This window comes from Electrona antarctica (assembly GCF_951216825.1).
Source record: "Electrona antarctica genome assembly, chromosome: 6".
Lineage (NCBI taxonomy): Eukaryota > Metazoa > Chordata > Actinopteri > Myctophiformes > Myctophidae > Electrona > Electrona antarctica.
In genome coordinates, this window is record NC_136811.1 from 52,000,310 (window position 1) to 52,021,941 (window position 21,632).

Below are 21,632 nucleotides of genomic sequence, written 5' to 3' on the forward strand. Positions count from 1 at the left end.
GTTAATTGTAGGCTACTGTACAGCACGCAGGCACGCAGGCACGCAGGCACGCACGCACGCACGCACGCACGCACGCACGCACGCACGCACGCACGCAGCCACGCACGCACGCACGCACACACACACACACACACACACACACACACACACACAGTAAGGCCGCTGTGTGGACGGGACTCTCTCTCGCTCCTGACAAACAGTACCAGGAACAGCCTGGTATCACGCATTGGGCCGGCCGCGGAGCGTCATCAGCACATCATGGCTGGGGGCGGAGTCGAATGTTGGGGGGGGGAAACGCAGATTTTCCCCAGCTGGTATAAACAGTGCAGGGATATGTTGGGGTTTTCTAACTCGGATGCTGTCTGGGCGGGAACCCCTTTTGGTGTTTTAAGCATTATGTTATACTTTAGCTATTGAAAAATAGCAGATCTACAAGCTCATAGCGCGGCACCGAGTGCAGCGCTACGAGCTTGTAGGTCTTGCAAATGCAAAACAGTACATGGTACAGTCAAAGCACATTGATCCAAAAGGATAGCACCGAAAAAGGACCTTGTGGTCTTGTTTCCATTCGGGTCCCATGCACAACACAATAATGACAATACTCGAGATATCTCAAAAACATGATAACTACGTATGTACAGGTGGAAGTACAAACAAATCAAAATACAAATAAATCACTCGGAGGTTTGGCAGTCATCTTCTCTCCTTTTGACCCGCGGACATTGATAGGTGACTTTTCAGACCGGTTTTAAAGGAAGCCAGTGATTTGTTTGTTTTGAGGGAAGGGGGCGGGGCATTCCACACCTGAGTGGCAGTGCTGTGGAAAGTGAATTTACCCTATGTGTTCTGGCACCAGTGGCACATTTAGGGCAGTGTTAGGCAACGCATGGTGGCCAAGATTGGCCCACCAGTGGTGACATCTGGTCACCACTGATTTTATAAGTAATTGACAATATCTGACAGTCCCACATATAGCCACTGTGATTCAAAAAGGGGGGTCCAGGGTCCCCAAGGGGTTCTTGAGGGGCTTCCATTCCAGCTAAATTGTAGTTTGTAACTAAATAGACTGTAACTATGAGTGTACAGATGCCACTGTAGGAGTTATGGGGGTCCGTGACCCACCCACATATTATGTGGCATATTATGTGGCACCAGATCATTGTTTATGAGTGTTGTGGCTGTGAGAGTTGCTCACCTTTGTGAGGTAATCAGTTAAGTAAATGGGGACTGACGGCACAGAGGGCAGGGCTGAATTTACAATTTTGAATGTCAGCCCCATTTTCAACTGCTTGATTCTGTCTTCTACCTGGAGCCATCCTATGCCATCAAAATGCGTTGCATAAGGGTGGGTCACATGGGCCCTAGGCCTAGAAGGAGTCGGATTAGTTTGTTCTGGGAGGTTTGAAGCTTAGCTTAGCTGTGACATTGAGATGTTAGAGAACCAGGAGGTACAGGCGTAGTCAAATATGGGCTGAATAAGAGCTAATGTCCTGAGAGCCCTCTGGTTAACAAAGGAGGAGATTCTCCCCAAGAATCTTGTCCTTTGATTTACCTTTTTTGATCGCCCTTGTTGCCATGCCTTCACCTGTCAGCTTGTTGTGCAGGATACAGCCCAGATATGTAATCTCTACTTTGCTAGCGATTACAATGTCGTCATTAATGTATAGTAAGAATAGTAATGGCCCGAGTATGCTTCCTTGGGGAACCCCACAGTTCACTGGAAGGGGGGAAGACATAGTTCCGTTTATGTCTATTATTTGTTCTCTTTCCTCCAGGTAGGATTTCATCCAACTTACGCCTCCAGTTTGTCTAGTAGTATTGAATGATTTACGGTATCAAACGCTTTTTGAAGGTCCAGCATGACCATGCCGCAGTATTTGCCCGAGTCTAGCTCGCGTTTGATGTAGTCGTTCAGGCACAGTAGGCATGTGTCAGTGGAATGGGATGTTCTGAAACCAGATTGGAAGTCGAACAGTAGATTGTGTTTGTCTAGGAAATTGCTGATCTGTTCGTAGATTAGTCTCTCAATGATCTTTGACGTGGAACACAGGATGGAAACAGGTCGGTAATTACCAGTATCCAATTTGCTTCCTTTTTTGTGCAGGGGGATTACACGTGCCATCTTGAGTTCCTGTGGAATGTGGCATAGACTGATTGATAGATTTGGGTTATTATTGGAGCTATAGAGACATCTGAGGAATCTGGTGGGGATTTTGTCAAAACCGGTGGCCTTATTTGGCTGAAGTGCGATGAGTTTTTTCAGAACATTTTTTACAGGTTTAATTGAAAATGCATTTTTTTGGGCCCCTAGTCTTCCATAGTGGGCTCTGATGTGTTCAACACCGTACTGACCAGAGTGAGGGGGAGTTTACTTACCAACTGGGTGGCAATATTGGTAAAGAAATTGTTCAAACTGTTTGCCACAGCTAGTTTGTCTACTATGAGGGAGCCGTTTGAAATGATGCAGTAGTTTGAAGTTTTTGTTTGGAAGTTATTGCTGCAACCTAATTTATTTAGAGCCTCCCAGAGTTTTTCAGGGTGTTTTTTTTTTATTCTATGTTGTCATTAATTTTTTCATTAGGTTTTTTTTGCTTTTGAAATTAAGCTATTTACTAGTTTTTTGAATTTTTCATTTTGGTTTTTGTTGTATTCTGAATAGGTTTTATTTCTTATTTTGATGGCATTTAATATTCCCCCCCTCATCCACGGCTCTGTACGGGCTCTAACCCTTACCACTTCAAGTCATTATTAGATGATGGGCCAGAACACAACCATCTGTAATGTTGACAGACCGTCTTATACAATAATGCATATATTAATTGCTATAAAAGTTACTAAAGAAAGGTTTGTGTGCTTTAACTGCATATGATATAACTGTGTGTATGTTATCAAATGTCACAGGTGCAGGTATATAATCGTTTTGTAAAGGCTACGATATTGAGCGAGGACATTTAGTTACAAAAAAAAAGAAACACACTTGCAAATAGACAGAAACACTCCCTTTTGAACAGAGATAAACAAGCTCTTTCATTGAACAAGGAGCTCAAGGTCTCTTCTATGATATCTATGGAGAGAAACTCAATGAAACACATGCCTGTGATTCACTCAAAACGTGGATAAAGGTGCGACTGTGCTTCTCAAACCGTTTCATTAAAATGGTATGAAAATGTAGGTCACGGACCCCCATAACTCCTACAGTGGCATCTGTACACTCATAGTTACAGTCTATTTAGTGAATCACAGTGGCTATATGTTAACCTGACTCCGCCAGATGGGGCAGCAGAGAGTACACTGGGTTCCCCCCTCCTGCTCCCATCTGGGAACTCTCAGGCAGACTTGATGCCCGGCCACAAAACGGCCTGGCCAATCAGCAGCAGCTAGAGGCGGGATAGCTGCTGCTGATTGGCCAGGCCGTTTTGTGGCCAGATATGGTCAATTACTTATAAAATCAGTGGTGACCAGATGTCACCACTGGTGGGCCAATCATGGCCACCATGCGTTGCCTAACACTGCCCTAAAGCTATCCTTGTTTCAAACCTACAGAAATGTAAATTTTTTTGTGTGGCTTTTGCCTTTATTTTATATTTTTTATGAAGGGACAGACAGTAGGCTGACAGGAAATGGGGAGAGAGATGGGGGGGAAGACATGCAGTAAAGGCTGTTGGGATCGGGAGTCGAACCTGCGGCACACTGCCAGACTGGATTACCAGCCAAGGTGCCTGGACCACTGAGCCATGGCCCAGGCCATACTAAACATTATTGATGAATAAATGGCTATTGGTTTTAGAGAGACAGACAGCGCCTTGTTTTCCTTTGAATTTGCCTCTGGGGGGGGGGGGGGGGACGACGACGACTATGTTTTCATTCCATTTAGGCTAAATCAGCAGTTTTCAACTGATTGTGAACGAGGGGCAAACCCCCTGACTAAGAATCCACCTGGGGACCACTGTGGAGGTATGAGCTAACCCCCTGACTAAGAATCCACCTGGGGACCACTGTGGAGGTATGAGCTAACCCCCTGACTAAGAATCCACCTGGGGACCACTGTGGAGGGATGAGCTAACCCCCTGACTAAGAATCCACCTGGGGACCACTGTGGAGGGATGAGCAAACCCCCTGACTAAGAATCCACCTGGGGACCACTGTGGAGGTATGAGCTAACCCCCTGACTAAGAATCCACCTGGGGACCACTGTGGAGGTATGAGCTAACCCCCTGACTAAGAATCCACCTGGGGACCACTGTGGAGGTATGAGCTAACCCCCTGACTAAGAATCCACCTGCATGGACTGTGGAGGTATGAGATTAGTGCTTGCTATGCATCCCGTGTGTATACATCCCACTGTTTCTCAACATAGACTACTAATAATTTCCCAATAATTATGACTCAACCAGACAATCCGGCGCACTTCTCCCTCTTGAGACTGTAACTCCCTTTTTCTGTAGAATTTTTTGACCTCCAACTTGTCAGTAAATGACTACATGGACGGTCATCATAGGTCACCAGGTCATTCAGTTCACAGTTTCTCTTAGTGGAAAGAAACACTTTAAAATCAACAAATGCTAGGTTACTAAATGTATGGACCACATGCAAAACCCCTGGGCTAAATGCCTAAATTGTAAATTCCCACTAACAACATGTATACATGTATACACTAGTGATGTGCGGGCCGGTCCGTTGCCCGCAGGTCCCGCGAGTTGACGGGTCAAGGCTTTCAGCGTAATTATCGCGTGGCGGACGGGGCACCCTCCCCCCTCCCAAAAAAGGAGAAAAAAAAGCTGCTCTCCTGTGTCTACTGTCTACTCCTCCTGCTTATATTTTTTATGAAGGGACAGACAGTAGGCTGACAGGAAATGGGGAGAGAGATGGGGGGGAAGACATGCAGTAAAGGCTGTTGGGATCGGGAGTCGAACCTGCGGCACACTGCCAGACTGGATTACCAGCCAAGGTGCCTGGACCACTGAGCCATGGCCCAGGCCATACTAAACATTATTGATGAATAAATGGCTATTGGTTTTAGAGAGACAGACAGCGCCTTGTTTTCCTTTGAATTTGCCTCTGGGGGGGGGGGGGGGGACGACGACGACTATGTTTTCATTCCATTTAGGCTAAATCAGCAGTTTTCAACTGATTGTGAACGAGGGGCAAACCCCCTGACTAAGAATCCACCTGGGGACCACTGTGGAGGTATGAGCTAACCCCCTGACTAAGAATCCACCTGGGGACCACTGTGGAGGTATGAGCTAACCCCCTGACTAAGAATCCACCTGGGGACCACTGTGGAGGGATGAGCTAACCCCCTGACTAAGAATCCACCTGGGGACCACTGTGGAGGGATGAGCAAACCCCCTGACTAAGAATCCACCTGGGGACCACTGTGGAGGTATGAGCTAACCCCCTGACTAAGAATCCACCTGGGGACCACTGTGGAGGTATGAGCTAACCCCCTGACTAAGAATCCACCTGGGGACCACTGTGGAGGTATGAGCTAACCCCCTGACTAAGAATCCACCTGCATGGACTGTGGAGGTATGAGATTAGTGCTTGCTATGCATCCCGTGTGTATACATCCCACTGTTTCTCAACATAGACTACTAATAATTTCCCAATAATTATGACTCAACCAGACAATCCGGCGCACTTCTCCCTCTTGAGACTGTAACTCCCTTTTTCTGTAGAATTTTTTGACCTCCAACTTGTCAGTAAATGACTACATGGACGGTCATCATAGGTCACCAGGTCATTCAGTTCACGGTTTCTCTTAGTGGAAAGAAACACTTTAAAATCAACAAATGCTAGGTTACTAAATGTATGGACCACATGCAAAACCCCTGGGCTAAATGCCTAAATTGTAAATTCCCACTAACAACATGTATACACTAGTGATGTGCGGGCCGGTCCGTTGCCCGCAGGTCCCACGAGTTGACGGGTCAAGGCTTTCAGCGTAATTATCGCGTGGCGGACGGGGCACCCTCCCCCCTCCCAAAAAAGGAGAAAAAAAAGCTGCTCTCCTGTGTCTACTGTCTACTCCTCCTGCTGAAACCATCAGCTTGTTCTGTTGTTCATCAGTTGCTTATGGGTTTTTCATACAGTAGTCCAGTGTCATTTCACAATTTTCGACCACACAAACTTTCTGACTGACAGGAATGCAATTATGTGATCCTTAACAGCAAAGCAAGCAACTGGTCATTTTACTTTGATAACCAGTAATTGGGGGTACAGGGCAGACAGGTTGGGTCATTTCCTGTTTAAAATGAGATATTTCGAATTCCAGCCCCTGCCCTTCAAATTGGGCCGCGGGGCGGACGGGTCATTGATTGATATATTGTTTTGCGGAGCGGGGTGGTGTGGGCTGGCTCCCGTGGCGGGGCGGGACGGGCGGGTTATGAAAAAAGCCGGCCTGCGCATCACTAGTATACACGCTCTGAATGCCTGAACAGATTAGACGTTTGCCCGGGACCCAAACACGTGAAAATATAAGCACACAATGGACCAGTAAGGTTCCATGTGTACACTCAGAGTTATGGATGCACTTCTTTGAAATTAATAGGTTTGAGAACCACTGTGATACACTGAATGGATTAGTTAATTGCGACAACAGGTCGCATTTACTATGAAATTTCGCCTTTCCCGTCAGTTTTGTGACATGTGACATCATCAGGGATGGAGATCCCTCATGTCATCAATATTAAGCCCATATATGGAAATCCCTGATGATATTGGCCAGCAACTCTACATCTGACCTCAAACCTCAAACCTTTAGATCTCCATATATGGAGCTGACCTGTTCTGACATTCCATATGTTGATCCTTCCCCATCCATCCTTACTTTTCGATGTCTCCCTTTTGACTGATAGCTGTCCATTCAAACTCAAACTGCCCAAGAGTTATTAGTGCAGCCGCGCCCGGCAGCCGATGGCGATTGTATAATAATAATAATAATGGTGACAGGCCTGGCTGAGTGACGACACCTGAGCCACGTTGCCATTCGATCATGGTGGAAGAAGTATATACTCACATCTGTCTATACTTAAGTAAAAGTATCCTGTGTCACGAGTAAAAGTCCTGTATTCACTACCGTATTGTCCCGAATATAACACGACTCAGATTATAAGACGACCCCCATTTTTCAAGACTCCTTTGTGGAAAAAGAACATTGAATGTCAAATAGTCTAGTCCAGGATTATAACACGACCCCGTTTTTGAGGATGTTTCCATTGGAAAAAAAACATAGTCTTATATTCAGGTCCAATAGGGTAATTAAAGTACACGAGTATCGGCATCAATATATACTTAAAGTACCAAAAGTAAAAGTACCACAATACGTTTTCAAAATGTATGGAAATCTTTTGAAAATAGCAAATGTATTTTTCATAAATAATAACACAAATCCACTAGTAACTAAAGTGGAGTAAAAAGTACAAATTGCCTCTGTGACGTAGTTTCTAAAATTGGAAATACTCAACAGTAGGTTAAAAAAATAGTTCAAATGTTACTTTAGTTACTTAGTTACACGCTGAATTCAATAAAGTCCTGCAGCTCTCATGAGGTGCGTATAAGGCTCCCCGTGGCTGTCCTTTCATTCCAGCAGTAGGGCAGCCTGGATCTTTTTTAGCAAGAGTTCACTTATTTCCACTTTCTCCAAATCCGGGAGGCCTTATCCTAGCTGTGCCGGCGGGCCGGTGGGCCGGTTATGGCGCTCCAGAACATTCACTTGTGTGATCAAAATGGACACGCTGTGAGTCTGTCTCTGGCTGGCTGTGAGGCAGCAGCTGACCCTTCAAAACAAACCCGGGTGGGCAACCTTATTTACAGGCACATGATCACTTAGTTACCTCACTCAACCTTTTCAGGCTGCGACCCCCCAAAAATAATCATATTTAAACTGCGGACACCCCCCCCCCCCCACACACACACACGCACACCCTGACACGTAGCATATTTGTAATTGTAGGCATTGCATTTAGCCTGACTCGGTTCCATAGATAAATATATTTTGACCATTTAAATTGGTTACTTATTACTTTTGATGCAGTGATGGTCTTTTTGTTTTAAGTCATCTTGGGACACCCCCCACCCCAACCATATCATCATATTGTGTTCATAGTAGGCACCACAGGGGTTCCAGAGGGGGGCTGGCACCCTCAGATACAAATTCTGCCCCCTCAGTTTAAGTTTTATGTACATATTTTACTGTATATAAAAAGTTGGTGTACCCCCTCGCCACCCTCAGTCATTTCATCCTGGAGCCGAGTCTGATAGAGCATGAGCATGTTCAACATGAAAAGAACACGATTACAACCGTCTATGCAACTACCACGTACAGAGCCGGATTTACCTTGCTGAGGGCCCCCGGGCTGGAGCAAATTTGAGGGCCCCCCTTGGGGCGCGCGGCGAAGCCACCCGCCCCGTGATTTGGCCGAGCGGCGCAGCCGCGAGGCCGGAAAAAATTTGGGCTATTTTGTTTTCATTTTGGGGTACCTAGGCCCCTAAAAAGAGAGGCAGGCAGGCAGAAGCTCTCAATGGTTTAACCATAATACAACTAAATACAATAACAATACACACATTTCACTTGAATTGGATTTCACTTTACAATTTTATAATTAAAAAAAAAAAAAAAAAAAAAAAGCCCACCCTAGCCCAACGGTAAGTCCGGCTCTGACCACGTAGGCTATGGATGCCCACCAGGGCTGGACTGGGACAAAAATTCGGCCCGGTCATTTTCACACAACCCTTTGTAGAGGGTTTATTTGTCACTCACTGATACAGGTACAGTGAAATTATCATGATGGCACTGGCAGAATGGCAGCACGCCCGGACCTTTCCTGGTGGCCTGCCACCTATTGGCCTGCCTGACTGTCCACATTTTTTTTTTAATTTGTATTCATTTTTGTATCATGGCGGCCCCCTACGGTCGCGGCCCACCAGGAATATGCCCGGTACGTCCTGTGGCCAGTCCAGCCCTGGTGCCCACTACACCCCTGGTACACTATTGTAGGTTATCAAGTTAGGACACTGAGTTAGGTAGCGAATAGTCTCGCGTAGAGACTCGCTGAATGTTATAATAGTCTGGAACTACACCTCCCGTCCTGGAAGACAGGAAAGGAAGCGTTCATTCATTTCGTTCATTTCGAAAATATCTTTTAAAATATCTTAAAACATTGTTGCAGCGTTGTTGCGTTCCCATTTCTGGTATAGTAAGCAGGCAGCAAATATTTACAGTGGGACAAATTTGCGCTTTATGTGTGCATTCTTTCTTCCTTGATTTTGAACTTTGAGATGTGCTACCTTTCTTCATACATCATCTCTGTAGATGTACTGTTACTGCCATGGTTCCTTTCTTCATACATCATATTTGTAGATGTACTGTTACTGTCATGGTTCCTTTCTTCATACATCATCTCTGTAGATGTACTGTTACTGTCATGGTTCCTTTCTTCATACATCATCTCTGTAGATGTACTGTTACTGTCATGGTTCCTTTCGTCATACATCATCTCTGTAGATGTACTGTTACTGTCATGGTTCCTGTAGATGTACTGTTACTGTCATGGTTCCTGTAGATGTACTGTTACTGTCATGGTTCCTGTAGATGTACTGTTACTGTCATGGTTCCTGTAGATGTACTGTTACTGTCATGGTTCCTGTAGATGTACTGTTACTGTCATGGTTCCTGTAGATGTACTGTTACTGTCATGGTTCCTGTAGATGTACTGTTACTGTCATGATTCCTGCATATCATCTCTGTCGGTGGAAACCTCATATGTCCAAAACTGTTACTTTTCAGGGGCTCAAATTCAAAAGAAACCGATCGACGTGCTTGTAGATCTGCTACGTTTGATGCTTTTGTGTGACGCTGTAGTATGATCAAGTGGGGTGTTAATTTATGGGGGGAAAAACACAAAGTTAGACTGGATATAAGAGGTTTATGTTATCTTTCTTTGACAAACTCAGAGAGGACACGTGTGGACATGGATGTACACAATACATCCATGTCAGTCAGTCACGCGTGGTCCGTACATTTATGAATGAGTGAATGACAAGTTAGTAACGTGTTGGTCCACAATGAATGAATGAATGCATGAATGAATGAATGAATGAATGAATGAATGAATGAATGAATGAATGAATGAATGAGGCAGAGTATTGTGGCTGTGGCATGAGACGAGAGCTCTGCCCACTGTGATGCCTGCTGCTGCGGTCGTTTGCCATTGCTTTGTGTGTGTGTGTGTGTATGCGTGTGCGTGCGTGCGTGCGTGCGTGCGTGCGTGCGTGCGTGTCTTTGTTCCTGGCTGTATTCAGGGCAGAGACAGGACGGCTCAAAGGGTCACAATATTAGGCCTCCCGGATGCCATGGTGATCGCCATGGCAACCAATAGTAGGGGCACGTACGGCAACAAGTTCAGATGAGGTGCGTGGAGTGTCCGACCCACTTTTACACTCCGTCTGGTCTATTACTGTACAGTACAGTACTGTATGTAGAAGTGCTTCTTAAAGTGGTTCGTTCCAATTAACCCGTTCTGGGCGGGAACCCCTTTTGGTGTTAGCGTCATGTCATGCTTTAGCTATTGAAAAATAGCAGATCTACAAGCTCATCTACGAGCTTGTAGGTCTGCTATTTTTGAAAAATCGAAGAACGACTGACATAGAAACATAGCTTTTTCAGAAAACTGTCAGGATGTAGAAGACATTTTTAGAATCTGATCTCAGGTCAAAATGGGTTAAAGTGGTTCGTTCCAATTAAGGACCCCCACATTGATACATATTTGGCCGCGGACCCCCGCCTGAAAATGTTTTGTGCAGGAGACCCCCGGAAGACAAGTTAGAAAAGTCCCAAATTATTCAACACTTTCAATGTCTCTCTGTCTCTCTGTCTGTCCGTCCATCAGTCTCTCTCTCTCTCTCTCTCTCTCTCTCTCTCTCTCTCTCTCTCTCTCTCTCTCTCTCTCTCATTGTTTGATTTTGTTCTCTCCATGTACAATAGTATTTATAAATATATCTCTAAATAGCCTCATTTCTGCACCTCCAAATCATCACTTAAACAGCAATAAAGCTTTAAAACCGTGAGTCCTGTTATGTGTAGAGTTACCATGGAGTTAAATTACCCATGCAGCAGATTAACAATGACCACTGAATTACTATAAAATGTATTACAGTAATAACTTGACCCTCCCAGTCCTTTTATACGAAGATGCACAGTTTCTGTTTGGCCCAATGTTGCATGGTTTTCATCCCTACACCGACACAAGCAGCAAAAGTCGTGGAAAACAGTCGATCTGCAAGTAGATCAGCTATTTTATTCTATTATATTTAAAAATTAAATCTGGTCTGGGTCCATTTGGTTTCATTATACCCTCTCAAGAGTTGTGAAAAAACATATGCCGATAGATTTAGGTGAGGTGCTGGAGCCTGGAGTCACGGAAGTTTAGAAATTAAAAAATAAAGGGAGGCTCTGCACACTCCAATGTACACTCCAATCGGGTATTTTTTATTGCAAGCTTTCGGTCTATTGACCTTCTTCAGGCACACTCTCAAGAGTTAAATTATTATTATCTGCATCTGCATTACTTCATTTACAAGAATTCTACACACAATAATTGGAGAATCTGAAATAATTGTTATTTTGATTGTTTGCCTGTCTGTCCTATGGTACCACATACAGCATGGAATTTTGGGCAAAATCTTGTCCAACAACAACAACAACATATCCTAAATCTTGGGTCTGAGAGACTAGGGGGCCTATTTCCTATATATATAGGGGGCCTATATTCTAAGTCTTGGGTCTGAGAGGCTAGGGGGCCTAATCCTATTTCCGCCAGTACCTTATCACATATCCCTAAACGTCTCTGCCTTCTATTTTGTTTTCCACTATTTTGAAAAACATTTTTAAATAGTTCATGTTGTGAGCTTGTAGGTATATAATCTGTCTGTTGTAATCTCTAAGTACTGGACCCTCGTCTGGTTCTGACAGACAGGTAGTGTGTGCAGGCTGGGTGGTGTGTGACAATCCAGTTGAAGTATTCCTTTGGTACGGCGACTGCGGCGATGGGCCCGGGAGAACAATAACGTGACACGAGACAGTATCACGCTAAAGGTTCACAAAGTTTATTACACAAACAGGAACATATAGTGCTGGATCATAATGACGTGACAATAAGATATGAGACAGAATAACGTGCCTACTGCAGCAAGGCTGACCTTGCTGCCGCTGAGATGTCTCTCGTAGCCAATCTATAAAGTATGCTACAGTACAGGCAGTACACAATACATATCAAGTACACTGTATCTCAAGTTCAAGTACATAGACTAAGATGTACTGTGCATGGACTAATTAAACACTGCGTCCTCGATACTTTCTGTCCTTTCTGCCTGCATCTCCTCAGTGCCTGGACCATGGTTGATCTGAATTTGCACACGCGGCATTGACCATTCGCTTATGCGCGGTACTGTGAAGCCTTCCCAGAATTGTACGCCGTTTGTTAGCGTTTTTGGGAAACTCTGCTTAACTCTATGAACCGCGGCTTTCGCCCTTAATGCGCATGCTTGGCCACGTGCACATGCATGGTTGGCCACGTCGTGCACGTCCCCACACACACGTGCACATGCATGGTTGGCCACGTCGTGCACGTCCCCACACACACGTGCGCATGCATGGTTGGCCATGTCGTGCACGTCCCCACACACACGTGCGCATGCATGGTTGGCCACGTCGTGCACGTCCCCACACACACGTGCGCATGCATGGTTGGCCACGTCGTGCACGTCCCCACACACACGTGCACATGCATGGTTGGCCACGTCGTGCACGTCCCCACACACACGTGCGCATGCATGGTTGGCCACGTCGTGCACGTCCCCACACACACGTGCACATGCATGGTTGGCCACGTCGTGCACGTCCCCACACACACGTGCACATGCATGGTTGGCCACGTCGTGCACGTCCCCACACACACGTGCGCATGCATGGTTGGCCACATATGTGGAGGAGTTTAATGCTCAATATTAGCAGCATGTTATTGTAGGCACACACACGTGCGTGTGTGTCGCGACGACGGCACACACGCACGTGATGCTTCCATGGGAACTGTGCTGCTTCCAGGGTTGCCAGGTTAGCTTTTGCAACAGAAACAACCAGGTCTATGAAAACAAGCCCACAGCCCTTCACCCCTTTAAACATAATACAGACTTTTTGAAAATCCCAGGTCTACCACCACGCTCACAACGCATCGGCATGTGCACGTGTCAGCTGGGCTGCTCTTAACCCCCCAGGTATATGGACTAATACATATCATTTTGGGGGTCCTTGACAAGAAAAGGTATTGGAATTTGTAGAATGGGACTCCGGTCTTAATGGTTTAAACAAGATGTCTATTGAACTGGAGGAGATAGTCAGACCATAGGAAGACGTGTCTGAGTTGGTTCACATGAGAGCAAACACCATTAGTCCATTAATGCAGGGTTTGGGTCGTAAAGAACAAAAGAAGAAGAAGGGGGGGAAGGGGTGGGGGGCGCATTCCATTAACCAGTTAAGCCATAGGCCTATATTTTGTATTTTTACTTAACCTATTGTGCAGTTCAATAGAGCACTGAAGTCTGATGTCACTATCGGTAGAGGGCGCAAGTCCACGGGTTCATGTACTTTTTATTTGCATTGTAATCCTCATATAGGGGGATTTTAGAGCGCCTCATATAAGAACTGTGTTTGAAAAATAAACATGTCATCCCGACCGTTTCACTCATATGGATATGAAGGATCAACTGACAGAAAAAACGCCAGTGTTACTACTACTCGGTTTTCGCTAGAAACAGCCTTTGAGTGACTGACTGTCGTAAACGATACAGAGACACCTCCCTGACAATATCGCCGAGACAGCTTGTTTATTTTTGGACCACAATGCTTATATGAGACGATTTTAAGATGAGCCCATGTTATTCGCCATAGAGAAATTACTTCCGTGAACCAGGGGATGAGCGAGTGACGTCAGGACTTCGGCACTCTTTTTTGCCCTTCTTCTTGTTGTTATAATTTGCTCTGGCAAGACGTAGAGGAAAGAAGGGACCTCAAGAACAAGTGCAAAAGGGAAGGAATAGGCAAGGAATAAGAGACAAAGAATAAGAGACAATCTAACACAGTGGTTCCTCAGACGCAAAACAGAAATGTGATGGTCTCCCCGGGACCCAAACTAGCAGATCTACGCTAGTGAGCTAATAATGAGCTAGTATCGGTGTGAGCTTGTAGATCGCCTATTTTCACTCCTAATATCTTTTAATTCATTTTTTTTATTCATAGAATTATTACCGGTAAAATATTTCTTTACATTACTTGTGAGCCGCGAGCCATCAAAGGGTCCCGACCCATTGTTTGAGCACCGCGTGTGAGACAGAAGGAGCAGTGGAATATGAAAAGGTCTTTTTACAGGATCACAACACAACTGGCGGGGAACTATTAGGAGTATCAGCCGACCAGTGAAAAAACAAAGAGGGAATATCCCACCATGGGGCCACATGGCGCTGGAAACCCAACCGCTGCACCGCTGGAAGGACCAACTCCCAACAGCTCCTGCACAGACTACCTCCCTCTAGAAATAACACCGGAGATCAGCATGGTGGTGCCAACCCCAAACCCTGAAGGTCAACTGTGGGGAGGATCTCGAAAGGATGAAGTAACAAATAAGGCTGGAAAAGCATGTTGACGACATGATCGACATCACCCCCTGATATCCTGAAAGCTGACCCCGAGGCAACCACTGAGCTTCTGCTGCACCACCTCGATCCTCAACAAGATCTGGGTCGTGGAAGACTAGACTATTTTCCCTTGATCTTTATTAGTATAATAGTATTAGTTTAGTGTTAGTTTAGATTAATACACGATAATCAACACTAACACTTTAATTTAGAACACAGCCAAATCAAATCATAGTACATAGGCCTACGTGTTCAATCGGCACAAACAATATTAGTTTGCCTCTTCTACAAAAATCTAAGTTACAAATTACTGTCACGTGTTGCCATTCTCTTGTATTTCCCACCACGGAGTAGCCTTGCATCTCGGAGGACAGGCAAGAGCGGCAGTGTCGGTAGGCCAATCAGAGGCAGGCGGGGCGTTACCATGTCTATGCTCGGACGTAGAAAGAGGAGGAGGAGGAAGAAGAAGACATTGCTTCCGTCGGACTCTGATCACAACAGAGACTTAATTCTGGATGACTGAGAGCCGGTGGCCTGTGTGATTGGCTTGTCACTGCTACAGTACAGTGTCTCTCTCTCTCTCTCTCTCTCTCTCTCTCTCTCTCTCTCTCACTGCTACAGTACAGTGTCTCTCTCTCTCTCTCTCTCTCTCTCTCTCTCTCTCTCTCTCTCTCTCTCTCTCTCACTGCTACAGTACAGTGTCTCTCTCTCTCTCTCTCTCTCTCTCTCTCTCTCTCTCTCTCACTGCTACAGTACAGTGTCTCTCTCTCTCTCTCTCTCTCTCTCTCTCTCTCTCTCTCTCTCTCTCTCTCACTGCTACAGTACAGTGTCTCTCTCTCTGTCTGCCTCTTTCTCCGTCTCTCTTCATCTCTCTCTCTCTCTGTGTGTGTTTCATTGAGGCATGTGAGGTGATCTCATGTCTCTCTCTCTCTCACTACACAGTACATTGCTGTGTTAATTTAACTCTTTAAGGTGTAACCAGAGGTACCCGTCAGGGTGCATGTTGTACACTCTCAACTAAGCTGGCAGCATTATATACTCTCACCCCTGTTGTACACTCTCAACTAAGCTGGCAGCATTATATACTCTCACCCCTGTTGTACACTCTCAACTAAGCTGGCAGCATTATATACTCTCACCCCTGTTGTACACTCTCAACTAAGCTGGCAGCATTATATACTCTCAACTAAGCTGGCAGCATTATATACTCTCAACTAAGCTGGCAGCATTATATACTCTCACCCCTGTTGTACACTCTCAACTAAGCTGGCAGCATTATATACTCTCAACTAAGCTGGCAGCATTATATACTCTCAACTAAGCTGGCAGCATTATATACTCTCAACTAAGCTGGCAGCATTATATACTCTCAAACTAAGTTGACCTGTTTTAGGCTCGGCGACGCAAACAAAGTTCTCTGAGGACGAGACGGTTTTTCACTCGCTGCGGCTCCGCTCTGAGTTCTGCATGTTAGACCAGTGGTTCTCAAAGTGGGGTCCGGGGACCCCCAGGGGTCCCTGAGGGAGTTCCAGGGGGGACCCCAACTAAATGATAGTTTGGAACCAAATGGACCCTAACGGGTCCATTTGGTTCCATTTGTACACTCTCTGAGTTAAATTAACATTGATTTTACAATATAAATTGGGGTCCCAGAGATAGAAATGCCATTAAATGGGGGTAGGTAGACTAATATGCATGTCAAACTGGGGGTCCTTGAAATTAAAATGGTTGAGAGTCACTGCTAGAGACGTACAAATCTTCTCTTATGGGGGTCCCTGGCGTATAATGGGGGTCTGCGGGCTAATGAGTGTCAATTTGGGGGTCCTTGACATGAAACGGTTTGGGAACCACTGTGTTAGACCTCGCCATAGTCCCGCTGCGTAGCCTGCAGACAACTAGCCAGACAACTATTACACAATCTCCGAATTCTATAGCACTGGTTCACAAAGTGGGTCGGGACCCATTTGTCGCTCGCAGACTGGCGGACCAATGTCCGCCAGTCTTCCCTTTATTTTTGAGGCGCTAGCCCCTCCATATATACAGGTTTAATGTTTGTAGATCTGCTATTTTCGCTATTGTTGTCCAAAAGTGCCCTCTTAACGGGATTTCAGCCCCTGTCCCTCTAACACTCTCTGCACGTCCCTGCATGTGGTCGCAACGGGTTCCTAACAACGCCAAGTCTCCTGAAGAGGTGCGTCTGAAGCCTATCCTGGACGGGGTATCCGGACGTAAAAACAAATCCATATGCGGATTATTATCGCTTGATAATTTTCAGAGCTTCGATTGATCCACACGAGACTGTACCTCGCCCAGTCGTATACTGTACAGTGCTGATCACTGCCTCACACATTTAACCTGACTCCGCCAGATGGGGCAGCAGAGAGTACACAGGTTCCCCCCTCCTGTGTACTCTTTGCTGCCCCATCTGGCGGAGTCAGGTTATCACACATTAGAAGGGCAATATAAATCTTTGGAGTTTGAGTATAAATCAATGGAGTTTTGGAGTTTGACAATGGAGTTTGAAGTTCACTGGGCTTACAGGGGGCGGGGAGTGTCCGATTAAAAATGAATATAAAATATCGAAAAATTGTATCAAGCAATCTGTAAATCTGTATGAGGGGCACACAAACGCCAAAGAAGACGTTACAATTACCCAGGATGATGTTTTAAATTTAAACTAAGTAAAAAAAAGTAGAAACATTATATATCTGTTTCTCTAAGGTGCGATTGGACAGTCGGAGTGGGCGGAGCATTTCCCCATCTGCGGAGGCGTGTCCCAGTCTCCCGTTGACGTGCTGACGGCCCAGGCCAAACACGACCCTAGTTTGACGCCTGTGACCCCGCTGGGATACAGTCACCACGGCAACATGCCCTTTGAACTCTACAACAACGGACACTCAGGTAACTAAATGATACGGCAGCCGACTCCACGCAGCGTCATATACGCCAGTACATCTAAGCTAAAAAGGGGTGTGACCCAAAAGGAATTGCAAAAGTAAAAGATTCAAGGTTTTTTATGATCCTTAGGTTCATCCAAATAACATCCAAATAGAGTATTATATAAATTGTGGATCATGTTAAATTCAGGGTTTGAAAGTTGGAGTTGGAGTACCTATAGGCCCCTAAGGCAAAAAACAAATCTAATTTTAATTATGCTTTAAGAAGCATGTAATGTGTCAAACCAGGGTTTTTTGGATGAATGGATTAAGAATCGTGAACCCCCCTAGGTTCTTAATGGTTGTAGTGGCAAGCTCAAACAAACTTTGCCACTCGGCTGGGCACATGCATGTATATAGAAACCGTTTTTGACGCGTTCAAATTATAATGTCCAGGCATTGACTGCTGTAGGGCGAGGTTCCCATTTATCCAACACATTAGGTATTACAGCAGTCAGCAGTTTTCTTTATGCAAAATAAAATGAGACGGTAAAAACCGTGTGATCTCTAGCCTGTGCCCATACAGTTGGAGGCCATCAATATTGTCCTTTTCTTTTTGCTGAGGTTTGCGTGATCTGCGCAAAAGGACAGTTAACCCATTTTGGGCGGGAACCCCTTTTGGTGTTTTAAACATTGTTATAATTTAGCTATTGAAAAATAGCAGATCTACAAGCTCATAGCGCGCCACCGAGTGGCGCGCTACGAGCTTGTAGGTCTGCTATTTTTGAAAAATCGTGAAAATATTTATTTCAGAAGGATTTAGAAGGATTTTTTAAAATTTTGAGGTCAGGCCTAAATGGGTCAAATGATAAGGGACAATATCGGTGGCACCCAACTGTACCTTCCAAACCATCAACCTGGCTTGTTGCACCTGTGTTCCCTATGTCACTTACACTGTTTCCACACCTAAGCGCAAAACGGTCGACAGCCGCGCACGTCTTAAGCTGTGCGCAGCTTATTTTCCGAGTTTTTAGACAGCTGGTGGATGGAAATTAAGCTCCACCTCCGCGGAAGACTTGCGCGGAGGAGAGCGTTTCCGGGAATCTGGCCGTCGCGCAAGTCTTCCGCGGAGGTGGAGCTTAATTTCCATCCACCATGCTGTCTAAAAACTCGGAAAATAAGCTGCGCACAGCCGAGAACGTGCGCGGCTCTTTAGATAGTGTGGCAGCACCTTGTGACACACACACCCCCCCCATGGTGAACCCGCCCATCTAACAGGTTAAAGGCACACACAGGCAGGAATTTACCATGATCCACAATATATATAATACTTTGAGGGGGGCTAGCCCCTCCTAGGTTTAATGTTTGTTTTTAGTTCAATGTTTGTTTTAATACCGACAATGAAGGGAACATTTACGTCATCTTGTCCCTAATACAAACATTCCATTATCAATAAAGAGAATTTAGTGGGAAAAAAAAGTATTGATATACTGTATGATAAAGTAAGACAGTGTGGTGTGCATGCTGTGTGTGTAGTGGTGGTTAGGCTTCCAGACTGGATGGGGCTCGGGGGTCTGCCCTGGCTCTTCACAGCTGTGTGTGTGTGTGTGTGTGTGTGTGTGTGTGTGTGTGTGTGTGTGTGTGTGTGTGTGTGTGTGTGTGTGTGTATAGTGGTGGTTAAGCTTCCAGACTGGATGGGTCTCGGGGGTCTGCCCTGGCTCTTCACAGCCGTCCAGATGCACCTGCACTGGGGCAGCGGAGGACCCAGCCATGGAGGCAGCGAACACACCAAGGATGGACACAGCGCCGACGCAGAGGTACCGGCCGCGCGCGTGTGTGTGTGCATGTGCATGTGCGTGTGCATTTGTGCGTGCGTATGTGCGTTATTATTATTATTATTTCGATCCTAATGAGGACTAGACAACTACACAAGGTTTGCTAAAAGCATCTAATGAAACAACATTACATCTCTCTCTCTCTGCCCCCCCACACACACACACACGTGCACACAATAACACACACCTGCATGCACATACATCCACGCTGCACACACGCACGCATACACATAACACACGTGAAGTTGTGGTTGGCAGCACCCTGCAACTCCTCCCATCTGTCTCCCAACGAGAGAAGGAAGGATGGAAAAAGAAAGACTAAAGAGAGAGAGAGAGAGAGAGAGAGGGAGAGAGAGAGAGAGAGAGAGAGAGAGAGGATACTTGCTCTCTCCATCTGTCACCTGACGCCAGCTAATACAGACTGACCTCTGACTCAGCTATTATTAACTTTCTGACTGTATAGGCTTCATTTGATTCACCACAATTCTGTCTGTCTGTCTGTCTGTCTGTCTGTCTGTCTGTCTGTCTGTCTGTCTGTCTGTCTGTCTGTCTGTCTGTCTGTCTGTCTGTCTGTCTGTCAGCTCCACGTGGTTCACTACAACTCCGATAAGTTCTCCAACATCTCAGAAGCCATGACCCAGACCCACGGCCTGGCTGTCCTGGGAGTTCTGATAGAGGTGAGAGACACACTGACTGAAGAGTTCTGATAGAGGCGAGAGACACACTGACTGGGAGTTCTGATAGAGGCGAGAGACACACTGACTGAAGAGTTCTGATAGAGGTGAGAGACACACTGACTGGGAGTTCTGATAGAGGTGAGAGACACACTGACTGGGAGTTCTGATAGAGGTGAGAGACACACTGACTGGGAGTTCTGATAGAGGTGAGAGACACACTGACTGAAGAGTTCTGATAGAGGTGAGAGACACACTGACTGAAGAGTTCTGATAGAGGTGAGAGACACACTGACTGGGAGTTCTGATAGAGGTGAGAGACACACTGACTGGGAGTTCTGATAGAGGTGAGAGACACACTGACTGGAGGTTCTGATAGAGGTGAGAGACACACTGACTGGGAGTTCTGATAGAGGTGAGAGACACACTGACTGGGAGTTCTGATAGAGGTGAGAGACACACTGACTGAAGAATTCTGATAGAGGCGAGAGAGACACTGACTGAAGAGTTCTGATAGAGGTGAGAGACACACTGACTGGGAGTTCTGATAGAGGTGAGAGACACACTGACTGGGAGTTCTGATAGAGGTGAGAGACACACTGACTGGGAGTTCTGATAGAGGTGAGAGACACACTGACTGAAGAGTTCTGATAGAGGTGAGAGACACACTGACTGGGAGTTCTGATAGAGGTGAGAGACACACTGACTGAAGAGTTCTGATAGAGGTGAGAGACACACTGACTGAAGAGTTCTGATAGAGGTGAGAGACACACTGACTGAAGAGTTCTGATAGAGGTGAGAGACACACTGACTGGAAGTTCTGATAGAGGTGAGAGACACACTGACTGGGAGTTCTGATAGAGGTGAGAGACACACTGACTGAAGAGTTCTGATAGAGGTGAGAGACACACTGACTGAAGAGTTCTGATAGAGGTGAGAGACACACTGACTGAAGAGTTCTGATAGAGGTGAGAGACACACTGACTGGGAGTTCTGATAGAGGTGAGAGACACACTGACTGAAGAGTTCTGATAGAGGGGAGAGACACACTGACTGGAAGTTCTGATAGAGGTGAGAGACACACTGACTGGGAGTTCTGATAGAGGTGAGAGACACACTGACTGGGAGTTCTGATAGAGGTGAGAGACACACTGACTGGAAGTTCTGATAGAGGTGAGAGACACACTGACTGGGAGTTCTGATAGAGGTAAGAGACACACTGACTGGAAGTTCTGATAGAGGTGAGAGACACACTGACTGGAAGTTCTGATAGAGGTGAGAGACACACTGACTGAAGAGTTCTGATAGAGGTGAGAGACACACTGACTGGGAGTTCTGATAGAGGTGAGAGACACACTGACGTGGTCGCTGAGGGGGCGCTTGTTTTACAGGTTAGGGTTAAGGCTAGGTTTAGGCATAGTTTCTGTGAGGTTATATAACCCCGCCCTAGTAGTAGCCGGCGCTGTAAAACAAGCGTCCCATCAAGACCCAGGCTCTGCAAAAAAGAGACTCCCAAATTCCAAGACTTCCAAATTGGAATTAGAATCCAATGCAATTTA

At 45.8% G+C, this 21,632-nt stretch overlaps 2 protein-coding genes across 2 annotated transcripts in view; both read left to right on the forward strand.

Moving 5' to 3' along the window:
• The window catches only part of LOC306925145 (scavenger receptor cysteine-rich domain-containing group B protein-like), a gene marked incomplete at its 3' end in the record, with an annotated part of 797,673 nt that overhangs the window by 14,813 nt on the left and 761,228 nt on the right, over positions 1-21,632 (forward strand). The gene's annotated exons all lie outside the window — the stretch shown is intronic.
• The window catches only part of ca14 (carbonic anhydrase XIV), a gene marked incomplete at both ends in the record, with an annotated part of 30,434 nt that continues 25,636 nt past the window's right edge, over positions 16,835-21,632 (forward strand). Inside the window, 4 exons of the mRNA XM_079503818.1 lie at positions 16,835-16,916; positions 17,410-17,589; positions 19,236-19,381; positions 19,981-20,076. Coding sequence (XP_079359944.1) covers positions 16,835-16,916; positions 17,410-17,589; positions 19,236-19,381; positions 19,981-20,076 — 504 coding nt within the window. The remainder of the gene's footprint in view (positions 16,917-17,409; positions 17,590-19,235; positions 19,382-19,980; positions 20,077-21,632) is intronic.